We start from the raw sequence: 22,906 nt of genomic DNA, 5'->3' as shown, positions 1-22,906 counted from the left end.
GCATTCTATTATTTCATCACAATTCCAGCAATGAACATTGCATACACAAATATGATCATGGAAAATATTTAGGTGTATGCATGGCTGATCAGACCGACAAAAGGAGAAGGAAAAAAAAAACACCCAATATAACCCAAAAAAGGCAAAAAACTCACATCAGCAAAATCATATCAAAACACGAGCCATTCTGCTATGTTCTTCTAGTCTTCAATCAAAGACAAACTGGAAAGGGTTTTCCTACAAACAAAACAGAGAATTCTTTTGACGAAGACTGCACAGAGCAAGAAATGTAAGGCCACACAACTTGCTTCCAAAACCAAATCAACCATCAATTGCAGTTACGATCCCGTTACTGCTGCACTAATCTCCACACACGAATGCATGCATCTTCACCAGAGCTTACAACAGTGCAATCATCATTGAAAACTAATCCATAAACACCTCCCAAGTGAGCACCCTTTATGGTTATACGACTTGAAGCTGGCTTATCAAATTCATATATAATTATGCTTGTGTCTAGAGATCCCGTAGCAACCATTGTGCTATCAGGAGACCAAGCCACACAATTTATACGAGCAGTATGGTACAACATGTTCTTAAGCTTAACCTGCAGAAGATAGTCAACTGGTTAGTGAGACAAATGTTCAGGAAGTTAAAAATCAAACCTTGGTAATTAACATTACATTTCTAAAAAGGATTAATGCGGAAGGGAAAGGAAGAAAGAGAGATGGACTATGCAAATGGGAACCAAAAAGTTAGAAGTATGAACAACTTAAATATAGTGACAAAATCTATCAAAAATAAAGAAAAAAAAAACATGGATGAAGCATGACAGCCTTCCACTACTTTAATGTGTGTAAAAAGAATTTAGGAAACAAAAAGAAAATTAAAAAACCATATAGGATTTACATTGTGCCTGATAAATTGAACCATGGCATTTTGCTATGTCACATGGGTGCGGGTGCGGGTGCGGGTGCGACACGGGTGCGGCGCAATTTCAAAAATTTTGGACACGGGGACTCGGCTATATATATATATAATTCTAGTAAACAATTAAAATTAAGTAGCCAAAACTATGACCTTAATTTTTTCGAAAGTTTCAATTTGGCATTTCCATTTCTTTATGGTAGTTCTTAAGCTAGCTTTTCTAATACTTGTGAAACTAGTATTTTTTTAAACTGGAAAAGCATTTATTTAGCTATCTCAAATGGTTGGGTTACCTTTTATCGTGTTTTATATATATTTTTACATAAGTTGTGACTTGTGAAACAGTCACACAGACTGTGCACACAGTCTGTGCAATGCAGTCTGTGACTGTGCAGACTGTGCACAGTCACACAGACTGTGCACAGTCACACAGACTGTGTGCAATGACTGTGCAGTTGCAGTTGCACAGTCTGTGACTGTGCAACTGCATGCATTGCACAGTCTGGTTATATATTAAAAAAAAAGATATATAAAAATTGTTTTTTTTTGTTTTTTGTCTTAAAAATGGACATTTTTGGACTCGGTCAAAGTTGACCGAGTCCAAAATGTGGACGGACGCGGCCTGGACTCGTTGACCGAGTCCGACTCGGCGTTGACCGAGTCCGGGCCGAGTCCGAAGCCGCACCCATGTCGGGGCGTGTCGACTCGGGTGCGGCACCTCCCTAGCCGAGTCCGTGTGACATAGGCATTTTGTAGTCTAGGAAAACAAGGGTAATTATAATACCGCACACAAGGCCATAAATGCTTAAGAATTTTCAAGGTTTTTGGATCTAGAATGCCATTGACATACAATAGAATGAATGTCTACTACATTTTTCATAACAGGGATATTGCGCCGAATCAATTCATTCTAGGTCTTGATTGCTTTGTCACCTTCTCATGAAAATCCAGAACATGCAATTAATAGCAAAGTACACCATTATTATCAAAACTGGTATTTGTCTTTTGCACCACAATTTGCTTTGTAATCCCATTGTTGCTTAAAGCTAAACTTATGGTCCCCAATAGTAATATTCCTGCTTATTGCTGATCTCCAATCTTTACTGGGCTCCTCCTTTTCCCAGTTCCTTCAACTTGCTTCATGTCAAATTTTTTGTGTTCTGTAATTTCAGACAGCTTGTAACATGCCCATTCTATCCCTGACAATGCTCATCTTTCTGTTTAATTAACTCTTAAGGACAAGATGTAAGGATACGTGGCATTTCTTCAATATGTGTTTTTATTTTTGCTTTACGTAACATGCATTAGTATTGTATCATTGTCATCAATGGCTCGGGTAATTGATTTGTAGTACCAGTTGGAGTCACACTATCTCAACCGGGCCATATTCAGGCAAACCTAGCTTGACTAATAAAAAAGAATTAACTCAATCCTAGTGAGGATTAATCTATTATGAGAGATCATCCCATGTGATTAATGAGTTGGGACATCAACCTGTTGTAGTTGGAATATTCATTTTCTCTTTCCTATTTCATTGAGTCAAATTGAAATGACAAAAATTGACACAGAATTAGAGCAGCCATGACGAAGTGATCTATTAATCTCATCTTCATGCTTTTTCCTCTAATCTTCTAACCTCTTTCTTCTCTATGGATTTAATATTTTTCAGAAGATTTCTTTGTTTTGAATGTTAAATTTTAAAACACTTACTGGAATCATAGGCAGATCTGACTGTTAGCTTTGAACAAATCTGGAATCTAACTTGTTTTTTGGTCCCATGGGCTTGGGTGAAGGGGATAAATGGATTGGTACGTGGAAATGGTAGCTCTATCTCAGCTGGTGGTGTGGTTGGCTGGAACCAAATAATCAAATCTTCAAGGGAGTACGACCTTGCAAAGGGGGGTGATTGAATTGGTAATTAAGTTTATGGTTCAAATCAAGCTTGCAAAGGGGTCAAGCTGAGGTTCCAGACTGACTTATGGTCCAGGGATGTAACTCTTGCTGAAAGATATCCACCATTTTTTCACATAAACAGAGATAACAGCATACTTGTAAGTGAATGTTGGAAAGGAAGAGCTAGTTAGTTCACTGAATTCAGAAGGAATTTCAAGGAGCAAGAGGTAGAAGATTGGTTTTGGTTATGGCTATTGGATTTTTAGGCCCATGGAAAATTTCTGACAGCGAGAATTCCTTATATGGAAATGTGACAGATGTGTTATGTTCTCTATAGCTTCATTTAGCCATGCTTTTGGCTGTAAAGATGTAGACCACTTTCCAAATGACACCGTCCAGGGTTTCCATCCCTCTCCTACAGCCAAGATATTTGTGCGGCTCTTAGCACTTGATAAGGTTAATAACTAGTGCAAATTGAAAGACAAAAGTTTCCAGCTTGCAAGTACTTGCTACTTCTGTTTCGATGAGAACGAAACAATTGAGCATTTGTTTTGGTTTTATCCAGCATTTCAGTGGTTGTTCAAACAAGCTTTGGATTGTGCCAATAAAATGGCCAGATGGGGATTTAGCTTGGATTGGTCGGAATAGAACTGGTGATTAAGAATCTTAATTTGATCTATTCTGTAAGCTTGTTGAAAGATTTCTTATCCCCTGGCTTAAATTATTTATCTTAGACAAAAAAAAAAGGATTTACATGGTTTGCAAAGTGTTATAATGTGCATCTCCCTCGCATACTGTCTGTAGACTCTGTACATACACCAATTCTTGTTTTCTTTTTGTTATGTGTGTGTGCTTGTGTTCAAGGATTGATACACACACACACACAGACACACACACACACACACATATATATATATATATATAGATAGAGAGAGAGAGAGAGAGAGATGGTACCTCTCGAGTGACATGGTCCCATACAACAGCTTCTTGATTGAGATCACCAGAAATAAACATAGAGGCATCTGGGGAGAAACGAATGACGTTAATAGCACCACGATGCTTCTCAAGGACTGACTCTTCAGTGAGAGTGTCCCCATTGACAGAATAGACGTGGAGTTTCCCATCTTGGCCACCAACAATGGCCTCACTTCCATCAGGTGAAATTGCAGATGCCGTCACAGCAAACCCAAGATTCAGAGTTGACAACACTTTGGATCCACGAAGCATGATTACTCCTGAATCAGTTGAAAGCAATGCCAGCTCGGGCTTATCAAGTGCAATATTTAAGTCCTTTGGTTGTGCACCAATATCAATTTGTTCTTCATCACCACACTGATCAGCATGCAGCGGAATTCTCCTTACCTGTAAAATTTTGGGAAAAGGATCATCTCTTGTAGCAAAAGCAAGTTGAACATATTGTACATAGCTACAGTTGTTGTACAGTCAGCAAAATATAAGCCCCACAGCAGGATATCATCAATTGGAATTTGGCAGCTAGATTAAGAAATTGTTCCTTATTAAAGGAATATGCTATTCATCAGACTTGGTGAGCAATACTACCGTGTATTGAACTTTTATAATTGGCTGGAAAGCTTTCCAGACAAGAATATATGGACTATCCCTGATATTTACTATCCGAACATCAAAGAAGAGGACCAAATATTTGGAGAACACCTGATAAAATCATCAAATTGGACTAGGACAATATAACTTAAAAACGAGGAGAAAATCTCCAACCGAATTGCCTTTGGAAATCTTTCACATGTTATTGCCATTAGACATACTAGCGAGCACAGACATGCTCCCAGTCTATGTCACAGGGACTTACCAAAGAGGCCTCTGCAGCCACGTCGACGCGACGCGGGTGTGGCACCCAATTCGGTCAACCCGCACCCAAGGTTATCATTGTCCAAAATGGACTTGGTTAACTTTGTCCATTAAAAAAAGGGACAGGGCTCGATAATGGGTAAGGGTACCTCGAGCACCCCCCTCCCCCCCCAATTAAAAAAATAAAGGGGTACCTCGAGAAGGGGTAAAGAGGGATGGGGCTTGAGAATGGGGTACCACGAGAAAGGGTAAAGGGGTGGTGTTAAAATATATATATATATATATATATATATATATATATATATATATATATATATATATATACCCTCCCGCACCCCCACACCCAAGTTCTTTTAAAGTGCCGCATCGCCGCCCCCGCATCTGCACCCGTACCTATGTGACATAGCTCCCAGTTTATCCAATACATATATGCACATGTATGAATACAAATTGTAGTTAGTTGCCTGTTTATAGAGAGCGTGAGAGAGGTTGACTATACCATGCACGTGCGAAAATCAAATTCCACTTGTACAACTTACATAATGAATAACAAATAGTGTCAACTGTCACATACAAATCAATTCCTTATGCTGTGAACATTGGATCAAGAGAATTTCTGCTCATGACATTTTATATGTCAAAATTACAACTGGCACGGTAACAATGTCAGAACAAAACAATATCCATAGTGCTATGATTAGGCCAATGAAGCACTGCTCGTCATATTATATCATTACATGGCAAGGTGTACCTTTCAAAAGGTATATGTGTAATTAGGTTAACCTAAAGTTAGACATAACATACAAGAGAGTTGACTGCAACATCACCCACCATATGAGGCACTTTACAGCCCTGTGGTACCTCCTGTTATCTCTTCTCTATTCTTCGTCTTCACCACATGAACATAAAGTTGAATTACTTGCTTAAAAGATGTAGTACTGCTCATTTCAAGCATGGGCGTGAACAAATCTCAATTCATTTTTTATTTCTTCTCAAGAAGTATTGAAAATGATATTACTTGCATATTTTGGTCAAACTATTTCAATGGAATATTATATAGAATTTCAAAGGCTATTTAAGTTTCTAATTCAAGAATTTGACATCAAGAAATTGGTCTCATTTACGTACCTCTTAGAGATTGAAGTTACAAGAACAACAAAGAGTATATTTATCTTTTAGAGAGAATATGTTGGAAGATACTGTTATTAGTCAGTTTGGAGCCTTGTGAATTAACTAACATATCTGTTATCCGATTAGCCTGATTAATCAATTCATGTACAATGAAATGATACTGAGATGGGCCATGAATATTCAAAAAATTGAAGGCTACTCATCAAAAAGGAATCTTCTATGCCAATTCCTTTGAAGTACAAAATAGTTGACCTGCATGTATGTGCATAAAAGAACCGCCTCTGGTTTTATTTTCTTTGAGAGTGAATTCCGTACCATTGAATAGAAAAGAGACAAATGATCATAAGCTTAAATGTTGAAGCCAAATTATAAAGCCATGTCTTTTGGGCCATTTGAAAAGAATTCATATAAAAGCAATATTACAAAAGGCAGAGATTCAGGTGAAACTTCTAGGAAGCTTTATGGTGATAAATAATATCTATGAAAAGAAGCAACCATATATTGGTGACTTGCCACTTTAATAAGAAAGAGTTGCATTCAAGATGTTTAGCACTTCAAATTTTCTGAACAGAATTGCAAATTCTCCAAGAGAGTTCAAGGCTTGACTTCATAAATCAATTCGATAGATATCTTTGCAACACCTCAAGATGGAGCATTGTTGCCTATCTCAATTAGGGGTGGCAATCGGGTCGGGTTGGCAGGTCGACCCGGCGGGTTGGCTGGTCAGCATACCTCAACCCGACCCGTTTATTAAACGGGTCGGCTGTGGCAAACACGAACCCGACCCGTTTATTAAACGGGTAACCCGACACGACCCGCCAACCCGTTTATAAACGGGTTGGGTCGGGTAAACGGATTGGCAGGTTAGCAGGTTGACCCGCCCGCCTAACCCGTTTATTAAACGGGTCAGCTGGGTTGGCATACCCCTAACACGAACCCAACCCGTTTAATAAACGGGTTAGGCGTAAAAAGATACTGTCATTTAGTATAAAGTTTGGATCTCAGGATCCAGACCCAATTCCTTTCATTTTAAACACATGCTCATTAATGTTTCATTAATGATATGCTATAATTTTATCATAACATGTAATGGGTATTTTCGTACCCTAGCTATTGTATCTGTGTGTATTTAATCAGAGAAGCAAAAATGAATACCCTGATTAGGGATTTTTGCTGCAGCCTCGTTCTCTCTCCCCATGCTGTGTTGTTGCTTGTAGATGAAGAAAGGAACCCATGATTTCTATCATGGTATCAGAGCAGCAGGTTCAATATTGAAGATCGGTTCCTTCTATGACTGATTTGTCTCCTTCTAAGGTACCTGTTTTCTCAATTTTTCTATCGATTTCTCTTCTATTTAAATCTGCAGTCCTGACTGAAATCTCTTCTTCGTACTCTCCTTTTTCTTTTTGCTCTTTTGAAATACATCATTAATCTGCTTATTGTCTTCTTCAAGTACCTCCTTTTGATTCCCCTTTTTTATTTAAGCCAACGTGTTTCTCTTATTTCCAAAATCCAAAACTGAAATTTGGTCACGTTGGCATATTTCCTCCTTCTTTCATTCCCTGTTGTTCTTCTGTCATATCTACTACTTCTTTCACATCGCTGCACGTGATCTTACCCATCCATAAGCAAAATAATCAAGCAAGATCAATTTTTTTGATCTATGTGTGATTACAAGAGTTGAAAAGGATCACTCCAAACTCATTTGCATATTGACGTCAGATCAGATTGTGATCTGCACGCCCAGATCTATCTTGATTAAAATAATTTCATCTTCGAATTCATTTTCATCTCTGTTTTGCCTGTTTTCTCATTATTCTAAAAGGAAAACACATTATTTTCAAAATAACGTACCTATTACTGATTGAATTTTATTCAGAACAGATTCTTTACTGTGGAGTCCTGTTTTTTTGCCTCGTGTTCATCAGTTAAAAAAAAAAACTAGTCTGGTCTTTAGACTTCTCTGATATTAAAATTTATGTTCTGAATTATACTAGAATTCAATTGTGGTTGGGTCTTTGTCGTAAGGCCATTTCTTATTTTTTATTCCTTCTCTTGGTTGGATCTTATTCCTTCTTGTTTTTGGCTTCAAAAGAATATGGACTCATTCCCTCATTCTCAGTCTGGTCTTTCCTCAAACTTTCTCAGCCAACTCGTGTCTGAGAAACTGAACAATTCCAATTTCCTAACTTGGAAGCAACAAATCATACCATTCATAAGAAGTCAGGACCTTTCTGGACATCTGGATGGTTCTGTTCCTGTTCCTCCAGAATTCATACCACAAGAAGAAAAGAATGGTGAGAAAGATCTTTCTATTACCTATGTTAGAAATCCTGAGTATGTATCCTGGATGAAGTGAGATCAGGCGTTGGTTGCCTATATCACTTCTACATTGTCACAAGAAGTGCTTGTGGCAATTCCAGATGACTGCTCTGTTAAAATGTAAAACTGTGCAAATGTTTCATATTTACTGACAAAAATGATAAACTTTCTCCTCGTGTGATTCCCTGTGCCTTTTTAGGATATGCTGAAAACCAGAAAGGTTATAGATGTTTTGACTTCAAAAATAATAAACTATATGTGTCTAGAAATGTTTCCTTTCTTGAAAAGGAGAGCTTCTTTGATTTTAGAAAATTAAAAGACGTCACTGAGTACTCCTTTTTGCTAGATCTAATATCAACATCTGATGAATATGACCTTGATTGTAACTTTGATGATGATCAAAGAATTATTGATCTTAATGTTGAAAATGAAGAAGTTCATAGAGATACTAGTATTCAATATTCCAGGCGACAAGAGTCTAATCCTCCATGTGCACTTGAAAAATATTCTAACATTCCAACTAGACAATCATCCCGAATCTCGAGGCCTCCAGGAAAGTTTATATCAGTGGCGGAGCCAGGGGTGGGCATGGGTGGGCGGCCGCCCACCCTAAAATTTGAAACCGAGTCGACTCATGACTCGGAAAACCGAGTCGAATCGGGACTCGTGAAACCGAGTCGACCGAGACCCGGGCTCTCGATGAGTCTAGAGCCTGCAAAAAGAGGCGAGGGGTAAAACCCTAGCCAGTTTTCTAAAGCTCTGCCCCTCCGTTCCAGCGTTCCCCTTCAGTCACAGGCAAGACGGCAACCCCATTCGCCGGCAACCCTTGTGCTCTGCAGTGCCGCCGGCCTCCCTTCGGTGAACCCGCGGTGGCGGTGCCCCCCTCCGAGCTTCTCCCTCTCGGCTGCAATCTCCGGCGATGCGAGGCACCGGTGTCGCAGTCAGTCGGACCTTTGCCAATCTCCGGCAACCATCGCTAGCAGTTTGAGGAAGACCCTCTTATCTCCTAAATTTGAGGGTGGGTTTTGTTCATGTTCAGTGGCTCTGGTGATACAGTATCCAGTTATCCATTCTACAGGAGCAATACAGGCCAATCCTTCAATTTGGTTCTTGATCCTTTCTTTTTGGGGCGCAACTGAACGTGGGTCTAGTTTCTTTCCTCCTTTTTGGGCGCAACCTCATTGGAAGAGTCAATCTTGCTATCCTTTCTTGGTCATCGTGCGTGCATAGGACTCTCTATTTGTGCCTGCTGCTAAAACAAGGTATGGATGTCTATCAATGTAACGAAGGCAATGGATAGCGTATCTTTATCTACCAGATAGTTGGTGAGTGAATTGCTTGTTCTCGATTGTCTAGGATTCTTGTAGTGAGTAACTGTGGCCATTGACAGATTTTAATAATTGGGCGTCTGTATTTTTTGTCTAACAGGCATTTTTATACTCTTTTTGCTTGAATTCTGCATATGGTGCATGTTGGTCATCATCGGTGTCATAAAAAATGTATTCATTTTTTAGCTTAAAGCTTTTTCGGGGTTCTACGGCCAATCTTGGTGGTCAGAGGCGGAGCTGGAGGGGGCGGGGGCAGGAATGGGCTGTAGCCCAGTCCTGCCTCTCGAAACAGTTAAATTTTTTTTTTTTTAAAAGCCTAGTCCTAGCCCAGCTCAGCCCTGACTGCAGCAAATAGTTTGATTTGTCCATATAAAATAGATTTTTATTAATAATTGTAGCCATTTTTTATTTTATCTCAAATTTTTTTTTCGGGGGCGCTGCCCCCGAGCCCCCGACTATCACGCCATTTTTTTTTTGCTACACCCCTGTTTGCCCATCCCCCACGTCAATCCTAGCTACGCCACTGGTTTGTATCATACGAGTCTTTCTCACCCATATATAGGGCAATTATTGCATTAATTCACTCATATGAAGAACCATCCACATATTTTCAAGCAAAAAATGATATCAAATGGATAGAAGCCATGAAAGCTGAATTAGATGCACTTGAAAAGGCTTCTACATGGAATATTCAAGATCTTCCTTCAGGGAAGAAAACTATAGGATATCGATGGGTTTATAAAATTAAAACCAAGAGTGATGGTACTCTTGCAAGATATAAAGCCCGTTTAGTAGCCAAAGGTTATGCCCAAGAATATGGGATTGATTATGAAGAAACCTTTGCTCCGATGGCTCGTATGACTATTGTCCGAACCTTAATTGCCTTAGCTTCTATCAAAAAATGGTCTATTTTTCAAATGGATGTCAAAAATGTTTTTTTAAATGGAAAGCTAGTTGAAGAAGTATACATGGAACCCCCTCCTGGTCTAAGTATTCCTAAGGGTAAAGTCCTTCGCTTAGAAAAAACTCTTTACGGACTTAAACAAGCACCAAAAGCTTGGTATGATAGGTTTAGTCGTGTTATGATTGATATTGGTTTTCAATTCTGTTTAACTGACACTGCTTTGTTTATTAAGAATTCTGATGCAGGGATCATTGTGCTTCTTCTCTATGTGGATGATATGATCATCACCGGAAGCGATAAACAGAGAGTTGAAACAATCAAAACACTTCTTAAATCTCATTTTGAAATGACTGATTTGGGCTTGTTGAGATACTTTTTAGGCATTGAAGTTGCTTATTCTCCTAGAGGATATTTATTATCTTAGACTAAATTTGCTTTTGATATTGTTTTCAGGTCTGGTATTACTGATGATAAGAAAGTTGACACTCCAGAAGTTGTTAATGTTAAAATGAAGATTGATGATGGAGAACTTCTTGCAGACCCTACTCCTTATAGACAGCTTGTCGGGGCACTTTCCTATCTATCCATTACCAGACCAGATATAGCACATGTTGTTCATACAGCAAGTCAATTTCAACATGCTCCTACTTCTGTTCATATGGGAGCAGTCATGCGTATTATCATATACATCAAGTCCTCTCTTTCACAAGGACTTTTCTAATCTTCCTCCTCTTCTCTTGATTTAATTGCATATACTGATGCTGATTGGGGAGGTGATCCCAATAACAGACACTCAACCACTGGCTTTTGTGTCTTTTTAGGGGAATCATTGATCTCGTGGAGGTGTAAAAAGCAGCAGAAGGTATCTCTCTCATCCACCGAAGCTGAATACAAAGCCATGGCAACCACGACCATGGAAGTAGTTTGGCTCCGATGACTGCTTGCTGACATGGGAGCTGAAGCAACAAAGGCTTCACAAATGTGTTGTGACAACAAAAGTGCGATCTACATTGCCAGTAACATAACATTCCACGAACGCACCAAACACATCGAAATGGATTGTCACTACGTCAGAGAGGAATATCTACACGGGATAATTGATCTGCCATATGTCACTTCAGAATATCAGTTAGCAGACTTCTTTACAAAGCCTCTCGCTGCTCCCCGATTTCACTTTCTCTTAGACAAACTTTCGCTCATTGTACCGTAAGTTTGAGGGGGAGTGTTAAAATGTAAAACTGTACACATATGTATATATAATAATATTATATTATTATTATATATATATATAAATACATTTTTCATTTCTTTCTTTTCTGTATTTTTTTTCCTTTATTTTTATTTTTTGTCTTTATGTCATCTAGTTTAGTTTGAACTAGAATGACTGTTGCTAGTCAAGTCCTGTCCAGACTTGACTAGCAATAGAGTTGTTGGACTGACACATTCCAACAGCTCTTAATAGAGCTGTTGGACTGACACATTCCAACAGCTCTAAATAGAGCTGTTGGACTGTGTCCAACAGCTCTATTGAGTCCTCTTTCAGCTGTGTATATAAAGGGGTGCAGCCCATCTTGTATTTCATTCCAATGCTTCTTAAGCAATTGGTTTTTCATATCAATAAATAATACATTTTTGTTTTTATTTTGTTTCCGGTTATACCCTTTTTAAGGGTTATGCTTTAGTGTCATTCTTGACACTTGCCCTTGTTAATCTAAGCTCGTGTTTCGAAGATCCCCATTTCATTTCATGCTCAACAATGCAATTATGGCATCGACTGGTTCAGACATATTCTCAAGTTTCTCAGGCCAGAGTATTATTTTTAAAGAAAGAGTTTCAAATGCTAAGAAAGGACTCCATGACTATTATGGAGTATTTGAACAAAATGAAGACTATTACAGATCAATTGGCCATTGTGGGATGCCCTGTTAGTGACAAAGATATGGTGCGACAAACTTTGAGTAGGCTGGGGTCGGACTATCATATGATGGTTACTTCCTTATTGTGTTTGCCAGATTTACCTACATTTGAAGATCTTCGTGTCAAGCTTTTACAGTATGAGATGACGTTGAAAGGATTTTCTGAAGATACTCATGCTCATGTTGGAGCACACAATGTTCTTGCCACAGGAGTTGCCTATGGGCGAGGACGTGGTAGGTATGATTTTCGAGACAAATGGGGTCAAGAAAGAAATGGACAAGGAAGTCGTGGAATACTACCTACACCCAATGTTCCTCCCAATGGGCAAAGGCAAAGGACAATACCTACCTACTTTCTCTGCAACAAAAAGGGACACATAAAGGCAAATTGCTGGTTTAACCCGCAAAATAGAGGAAAGCAATTGGAGACAAGAAAGGGAACAGATACATTGAAAAATAGTGGAGAAGTCAAAGAGTTACTATTATTTGCCTTGGCTGAATTGAATATCAAACAGAATAATCAAGGTACTTGGTATGTTGATTCGGGTGCAGCCACTCATGTCACTGGTGATGCTGGTAAGCTCCTAAATCTTGTTTCTTATGTTGGTAGAAATAGTATAGTCACTGGAGATGGGTCTCACCACCATATTTCGCACATTGAAAATTTTGTAATCCCCATGTCCAACTATTCTCTTGCACTTTCAAATGTCATTCATGCTCCTAATATCAAGAAAAATATTGTTTCTGTCTCGAAACTTGTAGATGGCATTAATACTTCAGTTGAGTTTACTCCTTTTTCTGTTTGTGTTAAGGACCTTCAAACGAGAGAAACATTCACTGAAGGAAAACGTCAAGGAAATATGTACGTGTTCCAAGAGAATCCTTCCTCTCGTGTTCAACCTGTTGATTCCATCTTGAAGCTCACATCATCATCTTCAGTTTCTACTGAGAGTGTTTTTAATCTTTCTGAATGTATTGAGTCGAATCTTTGGCATGGTCGTCTGGGTCATTGTAGTAGTCGCTTTATTGATAAGCTTGTTTCAAGTAGTCTTATTCCCAAGTCAAGTCTAGACTTAAGTGTCGATAACAAAAAGTGTTCTAGTTGTCTTCAGTGTAAGAGTCATGTTCTTCCTTTTCATTCCATTAATAAAAGAGCTTCAAGACCATTTGAAATTATATGTTCTGATGTTTGGGGCCCGGCTCCAGTTCCTTCCATGTATGGCACTAGATATTATCTCATATTTGTTGACAGTTATTCTCGATATACATGGATCTTCTTTATGAAAAGTAAATCTAAAACCTTCAAGTTATTTCAGAATTTTCATTCTTTTGTTCAAAACCAATTCTCTCAGAATATTATTTGTTTCCAATGTGATGGAGGGGGCGAATTCTCTTCAAATGACTTCATAAATTTCCTCCAAACAAATGGAATAAGTAGATATGTGTCTTGCCCTCACACACCTCAACAGAATGGGATTACTCAACGGAAGCATTGTCATATTGTCAAGAGTGCAATGAGCATGATGCATGATAGTAACCTTCCAGTTACCTTCTGGGCAGAGGCTTTTCACACAACTGTCTATGTCATAAATTGATTGCCTATGAACATCTTAGAGAACAAATCACCCTATTTCTCTTTGCATGGTGTGCATCCAAATTATCACGATTTGCGTGTATTCGGGTGTATGTTATGTTCATGTTGACAGTTCAATGCGGCACAAGTTTCAGGATAAGGCCTTAAAGTGCAGATTTGTGGGGTATGCTGATGATTATAAAGGCTACAAATGCTATGATCCCGTGAGCAAGCGCATAAAAATATCCAGAAATGTTGTGTTTGACGAATCAAATTTTGGTCATAATGCTAGCACTCCTCCTGAAATTGAAGTTTATCACCCTTGGTTGAACTCAGATCTCTTTTCTAGTATTGATAATGTATGTTCTTCTTAATGTAATCAAAGAGACTAGGGAAACGTATCTACTGTTGCGCAAAGAACTCAAGAAAGTGTAACGTCTGAATCACTATTGGCCCCCGAAAGGTATAAAGGCATTGGTTACTCTCGACATGAGAAGGAGATACCTCCCAGCTTTAATCAGGAGCATAATTCTCCTTATGTTTCCACTCAATCACTTGCTCACAGAAGGTCTACCCGACCTCGGCATCCTATTGATAGGTGGGTCAGTTATGAGAACTTCACGATGGATTTTCAACTTTTCTTAACCTCTTTGGGCAAGGAAGATCAACCGACAACATTTTATCAAGCAATAAATTCTAAGAGATGAATTGAAGCTATGAACAACGAAATGGCGGCTCTTCATGAGTCTGGCACTTGGGATATTGTTCCCAGACCACATAATCGGAATGTGGTTGGGTCAAAATGGGTCTATAAGATAAAGTATAAGCTAGATGGTGCTATCGAGCGATATAAGGCAAGGCTGGTTGCCAAAGGATTCACACAGGAGCAAGGACAAGACTATGATGAGACCTTTATTCTAGTTGTGAAAATGGGAACTATCCGCATCATAGTATCATTGGCTGTTGAGCACCAGTGGACTCTCAACCAATTGGATGTGAAGAATGCGTTTCTACATGGAACTCCGAAGGAAGAAGTATACATGGAGCAGCCTACTGGGTATGCAAAAGGGAACTCTAAAGAATACGTGTGCAGGTTAAAGATAGCTATATATGGTCTAAAGCAGGCATCTCGATCTTGGTTTGACAGTTTCGCTCTTGAAGTAGAAAAATATGAGTTTAGTCGGTCTCTTCTTGACCATTCTCTTTTCATATTTAAATGCAAAGATATAATTACCCTGTTATTGATATATGTTGATGACATTATCATTACAGGTAACTCTAATGAACATATTGAACAGGTTAAAGAACTTTTGAATCATAAATTCAAGATGAAGGATCTTGGTAAACTGTGATACTTTCTTGGAGTAGAAGTTGACAGGACTCCTTAAGGCATGACGCTTACTCAGCATAAGTATACCATTGATGTTCTTAGCAAGGCAGGTATGACAGATTGTAAGCCCCTCAGCACACCCAATGTACTTCATCAGAAACTCAGTTGCTAAGATGGAGATTTGTACGAGGATCCTACAGGATATCGCAGGATAGTAGGAATGCTTCAATATCTTACCTTCACTCGGCCTGACATTGTCTATTCTGTCAATCAGGTATCTCAGTTCATGCATGAACCACATATTGGGCATATGAAAACCGTTAAATGCATTCTTCGATATTTGAAGGGTACTATTGGAGATGGTCTTCTGTACAGAAAGAGTATGCCTGGTCATCACATGCATGAACTCCTTACTTACACAGATGTAGATTGGGCAGGAGATCCAGATGAACGTAGGTCTGTCTCAGGATACTGCGTTTTCATTGGGCTAAATCTTGTCTCCTGGAGCAGTAGAAAACAAAAAGCCATAGCCAGGTCGAGCACAGAAGATGAATATAGATCAATGTCAGCTACTACAGCCGAAGTAACATGGATCAGACACCTGTTGACAGAAGAGAATCGATTTCTAAAAGTATTCTCTTATGTGACAATCAAAGTGCTATCAACATGTCATTCAATCCTATCTACCACAGTCATGCCAAACATATTGAAATTGATCAACATTTTGTAAGACAAAAGGTTGAAGAGAAGGAAATTGAACCAGAATACGTGCGGACTGCTGATCAAGTTGTTGACTTGTTTACAAAAGGACTTATCAAGGACAGATTTTGGATGTTCATGGTCCAAAACCATGTACAACTGGAGGGGGGGTGAAAAGATACTATCATTTAGTATAAGGTCTGGAACTCAGAATCCAGACCCAATTCCTTTCATTTTAAACACATGCTCATTAATGTTTCATTAATGGCATGCTGTAATTTTATCATAACATGTAATGGGTATTTTCATACCCTAGCTATTGTATTTGTGTGTATTTAATCAGAGAATAAAAAATGAATACCCTGATTAGGGATTTTTGCTGCAGCCACGTTCTCTCTCCCCATGTTGTGCTGTTGCTTGTAGATGAAGAAAGGAACCCATGATTTCTATCAAGGCGGGTCGACCCGTTTATTAAACGGGTTAGTTTAAGCCCAACCTGAACCCGCCTAAAAGGCGGGTTGGCGGGTCGGGTTGGGAGGTCGTGTCAGGTTTTGCCACCCCTAATCTCAATATTTGTCATATTTTATGACAAAATCTTTGCAGTTTGTAGTTCTACTTTTAAAGGCAGTGACATTTTTTATTGATAAAAATATAATTTACAATCAAGCTCCTTTACCACCAGAGAAAATTATTAACACTATCACAGTTCACTATACATGGAGTTCACAAAACTATACTAGTCATCAATAACTTCACTTTTCATATTCTTTATATATTTTATATTTTTCACTCCATTGTTCTCTAAAATGCCAAAATTACTTCTGTAATATCACATAAGGGCATTTTGTGAAGCACATTCTTGTACCATTTCTATATTGAGGGATCTAACATTTCTCCATCAACGCAAGATTTCATTTTCTTGTTATTCAATTGCAATGAACATCTAGTCAGTCTTTTCCCTCAAGACATGTTTTATTTAGAACACAAGATCTTGTTGGCTTACTATGCCTGACTCAACATTGAGTAGTAATTTTAGCTAGTGTGTAAATTGCCTACCCCATCAAGGTGCAAGATTGAATTGAAATATATTCATTTCAGTGATCATATTGGATAATAGAAAGACACATCATCATGTTCTCCAGCCTAGTTGCAATCATAAGTCATCAAGAAAATCAGCTTCAAAAAGATGGTGCAAGCACACAAACCACAAGATATAAAAATAAAGGCAACTACTACATGTACATGAAGAAATGGTGCTACCTTGTTATCAAAGGCAAATGTGGTGAGCTCTCCTTCCACCACTGCAAAACATTTAATTTGAGAGTTCTCCCTTCTCTGTAACCTTCCTGCACATCCAACTCCTTGCATCCATCGGACAATCACCCCATCATAACTGCTAGATAGAATAATATTCTGGCTGCCTTCAGAGGTGACTGCCAAACCAGTGACGCTCTTCATGTGCCCAGAAAATGATACTGGCATCTTTTCTAGGTCATTGGCTGAATATATACTAATAGTGCCACCAAGGAAAACAGTGACAAGATGATTATTCTGCCACAGGCAACCAACTAGCATTCCATCCAGTCCAGAATCAGATGAAGTAAGTGTCTTCTTCACCTTACCGTTTCCATTTTCATCAATCTCCCACACTTTTGCAGTTTTATCTGCAGACACTGTTAGCACCTGAAACAGCAAGATAAGCTTTCGCAGTAAGATATGAGAGTTGGCTACTAGAGAAATAAATATATAAAACAAAGAATGAATAGGTATCTTTCTGTTGAGTCACACCAAAAGAAAAAATCATAATCAGCAAGTGCATTCTCTTTGAAGACCTAAAAATAAGAAAAAACAATGTATCAAATATTGCATTAACACTTTCCTTTAATCCACCTGTAAAATTGCAACAGGCAATTCAGTCAAAACCAGAAATCCAGCAGTAGCCGATGTGATTCGAAGCTAACAAGGAAAATGAAGGGCTTTTCACCATCTCTATTTCTCATAGTGACATAATCACTTCAACAGATTAAGTTTGCAAACTAAAGGCTATTAAGATACAGCATACAATGCAAACTACTTGTCTTAGATGTTCAAATGATATAACCCAAATATTGTTAAGATATATATATATACATATATATATACTTGTATATATATTATATACTTTAAAGTTAAGTCAACTGTGGTTGACTTAGACTAGTTGTTGGACTGCTGGTCCAACGGCTAGAAATCTAGCCATTGGACTAGGTCCAACAGCTAGTCAAACTAATGTGGACTCCCTTTTTCTCTCCTTTAATCTCTTTTCTTCCTCCATTTCTCTATAAATATGGGTGCCTTTGTAAGGTAAGAGAGTGATGGGTAGTTTTAAGCTTCTTGTGTGTTTTTGAGTGTATTGTAATGATGATTAAAATGTATTTTTCTTTGTATTTTTAATGTTCTTTATTAATGAAGTTATTCATTCACATTCTATTGTGTTTTATTTTAGTTATTATGTTTTTATCCAAATGCATTGTGTTTTTATTCTTGGAGTTCATTATAGAGTGCATTGAGGTCCATGCCATTTTGTGACATGGTATCAGAGCAAGGCATCATGGTCTTGAAAAAGATTCGTATTAATGAATAGCATGGATTCAAGGATTTTGCATTCCGGTATGTATCTTTAGCTTTTCTATCTTCATATGTATGGTAGGAGTTTTGAAAGGGTTATATTAAAAATGAATGTCTTCTTTTGAAATTAGAATATGTAGAAATTGTTAGAAGTCAAGCACCTTCGACCAGATCTTCATCCACAGCAGAAGAGAAAGGGATTTGCAAGAAGGAGAGGCGGCAATGACTGACACGATTCTCAATGAGAGGTTGTGCCCTATATTCAATGTTATATATATGATACAAGTTGGATTGGGTCTGTCAACCCAGACCCGATAATACCAACCATGTAAATACAATACAAAAGAATCATTTTGGGTCTAGAACTAGACCTGTACACTACATTCTCAATACCCTCCTTCAAGTTGTGCATGGTTTTGCAACATGGACAACTTGTTCTTCAAGAACCAAAAATGCATATTGGTACGGCCCTTAGTGAACAAATCTGCCACTTGGTCAGCCGTAGGAACATAAGTAGGTGCAACTTCTCTATCTTCAATCTTTTGCCGAATGAAGTATTGATCAATCTCTATATGCTTTGTGCGACTATGGTGAATAGGATTAAAAGCAATTTGTATGACACCTTGATTATCGCGCAAGAGAGTGGTGGGTAGCATAGATTCTCCAACTTTAGTCAAAAGATGTCTCAGCCATGTGGCCTTTATTGTAGCAGCCACCATAGATCGATACTCAGCTTCAATACTAGATCGTGCAAATGCATGTTGTTTCTTGTTACTCTACGCCATCAAGTTCCCATCAAGAAAAGCACAATATCCAGAAACCGACTGCCTGTCATCTGGAACTCCAGCCCAATCTGCATTTGTGTATACATCCAGTCGATGTTGCTCCCATTTAGTCTTGGATTGATGATAAACTAGACCATCTCCAAGAGTTCCTTTTAAATGTCAAAGGATTCTCTTGACAACATTCATATGCTTTGTTCGTGGGTCATGCATGAATTGTGAAACTTGATTCACTGCATACACAATGTCTGGTCTAGTGAAGGTGAGATATTGGAACATACCCACAAGACTCCGATATTTCTTGGAATCTTCATATGCTTCCCCATCCCGGGATCCGAGTTTATGATTAAGGACACTAGGGGTGGATAGAGGTTTATAATCCTTCATGCCTGCCTTATCCAACAAATCCAAAGTATATTTGTGTTGGGTTAGTGAAGTGTTTCATCCTGTCGATCCACCTCAACCCCTAAGAAATAACGCAAAACCCCCAAATCTTTCATCTTAAACTGTCGACTCAATAAGATCTTGGTAGCTTCTATGTGTTCATCGGAGTTCCCAGTAATAATAATATCATCCACATATATAAGAATTAAGGTGCGTACCTGACAATCTCGAAAAATAAAAAGCGAATGATCAAGATGAGATCGAACCCATGTCTCTGAACTTCAATAGAGAAACTATCAAACCATGAGCGGGAGGCCTGCTTTAGCCCATAGATGGCTCTTCGTAGCTTGCAAACATGCGTGTTGGGGCTATGTTTGGTATAACTAGAGGGTTGCTCCATATACACCTCTTCCTTGAGAGTGCCATGCAAAAAATACATTTTTGACATCAAGTTGACTTAGAGTCCATCCATACTGAACTGACAAGGACAGAACTAATCGAATAGTTTCCATCTTGATCACAGAACTAAATGTTTCGGCATAATCTTGCCCGTATTCTTGAGTGAACCCTTTCGCTACTAGCCTCACCTTATAGCGTTCAATGGATTCATCGAGTTTATACTTGATTTTATAGACCTATTTAGATCCTACAACATTCTTGTTCGATGGTCTAGGAACAATCTCCCAAGTCCCACACTCATGTAAAGCTTTCATTTCCTCATTCATGACCTCAACCCATTTGATTGACATAGATGCTTGTGAGAAACTGATAGGTTCATCATGCTTTTCAATCTGGGAGATGAACAGTTGTAAGTCTATAGAGAAGTTGTCATAACTTACCCATCTTTCAATAGGATGGTGAATCCTCTCAAGCCTCCTGGGTTGCACAATAGGTCGTTGAACTTTGTCTTTGTTTCACTGCACATAGGTAATCCCTTAAAACTTTGTAACATCTGAAATGACAGGCATAGTAATATCTTGTGTGTTTGTCGACATTTCCTTTTCTGGGTGTACAACTGTACTATTTTGTTCTGCAGATAGTGTATGACATGAGGGTGCGACATGCATCACCATTTGATCAAGCACCTCAGCAACAAGCCATGGCTGATAACTTTTAGCATCCTTACAGTGTCCCTCTGTACTTCCTGAATCATCAGTATGAGTCTCGTCAAACACGACATTCCATGAAACTCTGATGCGACTGGTAGTGGAGTCATAGCAGTGATATCCTCTATATTGATCAACATATCCAACAAACCTACACCTGCATGCCTTTTTCTGAAACTTATCACGTTAAGAACTGTCAATATGAACATAGCATATGCAGCCAAACACTCGCAACTCATTATAGTCAGGATGAACCCCAAATAGTGTAAATAGCGTAAAATAAGGGGATTGATCTGCTAACAATTTCATTGGCAGTCGATTTATGACATAGACAGCTGAATGAAAAACTTTCATCCACAAGTTTAAAGGAATGTGAGTGTTATGCAACATACTCAGCGCACTCTCTACAATGTGCCAGTATTTTCTTTCAGCCGCACCATTTTGTTGTGGTGTGTGTGGACAAGATATTCGACGACCTATTCCACTATCTTAGAGAAATTCAGTAAATTCCTTTGATAAGTACTCTCATCCACCGTCACAATGAAAATATTGAATTTTAGTTGAAAATTGATTACAAACTAAAGCACAGAATGAGCAAAAAAGCTTGAAAACTTCAGATTTATATTTGATAAAATAAATACAGGTGTATCTAGAGTAACTATCAATGAAAGTAATGTAATAATGATTGCCCAATAAAGAAGACTGCGGGGCATGTCTCCAGACATCAGAATAGACAATTTCAAAAAGCACAAAATCTCTTTGATTTATTGAATGAAATGGAAGAACATGACTTTTACATAATTGACAACGGAAACAAAGAAGAAAATCAGCCTCGACATTCAAACTAGACTGCGGAACAAGTCCACTAGACACAAGCTTCTCAATAAATGAATGATTACAATGACTAAGACGACGATGCCAAATCTCTGGCTTATTACATTGAGATAGACTAAAACAAACTTTGAATGACACTGGACGAACTGGTTGTGAATTTATTGATGCATCATGAACTAGAAGAGACTCCTTGAAGACATACATGTTTCCCTGTCGTTCTCCTTCAACGAGTGTCTTCTTCGTGAGAAGATCCTTGACACATACAGAAAGAGTAAATTCGACAAAAGAATTAGTATCATCGACAAGTTTAGAAACAGAAACAATGTTTTTAACAATACTAGGAGAATGGTAAACATCAGATAAAGGTAATGAGGAATTGGGGAGTAGAAGGAAAATATTTCCAACATGAGAGATAGGATGAAGAACACCATCTCCGGTTTTAATAAATCTTACCAATATCACATGTCACATGTGCAGCAGCCCGGAGTTAATGTACCAAGTCTCCTACTCAGTTTGCTTGAAGCTCAATTCTGAAAGAGCGAAAATCAAAAGATTCTTCACATTTTTCTTTTCATCTCCTTTACGGTCGTCTCCTGCTTGTCCCCTAGTAGAAGGCCCAGCACCATTAAACTTGCCTTTGTTTTGCGGATTATGCCAGCAATTTGCTTTAATGTGCTCCATTTTATTACACTGAAAACATGTCAGGATGTTTATAGGGTTCCCTGGATACAAGTTAGGTGACATGTAGGGTATGGGAAAAAGCCCACGGCCTCCTTGATTACCTCTTCTATGTCCACGCCCGCCTCAAAAGCCCCCATGTCCTCGCCCTAATACTACTCATGTGACAAGTACCTCATGGTTGTTGGAATTCAGGGTCATCTTCTCGCCCCTAATGGTAACTTCATATTGTAGTAGCTTAGTCCGTAGATCTTCAAAACTGGGCAATGAAGGGAGGCATAGAAGAGAGGTGACTAACATGTGGTAGTCAGAACCCAGACCATTCAGTGCCTGTTGAACCTTTTCTTTGTTAAGAATTACGCAACCCACCATGGCTAGTTGATATGTAATACTCTTGATTTTGTTCATGTATTATGTCACTGATAAACTCTATTTCTTCAAAAGCTGAAATTCTCTCTTTAAATGCAAAATCCTAGCTTATGAAATCTGTGAATAAGTCTGCGCCAATATTTGCCACAACTCTCTGGCTGAACATTCATCTAGGATGGCCACTAATATCTCATGGGAAAGCATAGAGGTAATGTAAGCCACAACTGCCTGATCTTTTCTTCTTCATGTTACAAATTTTGAATTATGAATCAATTTGTTGGAAACCTCCCCTTTATCAT

The 22,906-nt window shown here is 38.5% G+C and overlaps 1 protein-coding gene across 1 annotated transcript; it reads right to left on the bottom strand.

The window, feature by feature from the left end:
• Positions 1-349: 349 nt before the first annotated feature.
• Positions 350-22,378, bottom strand: LOC149829686 (actin-interacting protein 1-2-like). The gene is made up of 4 exons (XM_090015249.1): positions 22,343-22,378; positions 17,111-17,533; positions 3,775-4,182; positions 350-607 (listed from the first exon to the last, which is right to left on the bottom strand). The coding sequence occupies exons 1-4, from the start codon at positions 22,376-22,378 to the stop codon at positions 350-352; spliced, it is 1,125 nt and encodes a 374-aa protein (XP_089871375.1).
• Positions 22,379-22,906: the final 528 nt, after the last annotated feature.

This window comes from Nuphar pumila, chromosome 8, assembly GCF_984573655.1.
Source record: "Nuphar pumila chromosome 8, dmNupPumi1.hap1.1, whole genome shotgun sequence".
Classification (NCBI taxonomy): Eukaryota; Viridiplantae; Streptophyta; class Magnoliopsida; order Nymphaeales; family Nymphaeaceae; genus Nuphar; species Nuphar pumila.
The sequence above is the reverse complement of the archived record's forward strand: the minus strand, read 5'-3'. Positions and strand labels throughout refer to the sequence as shown.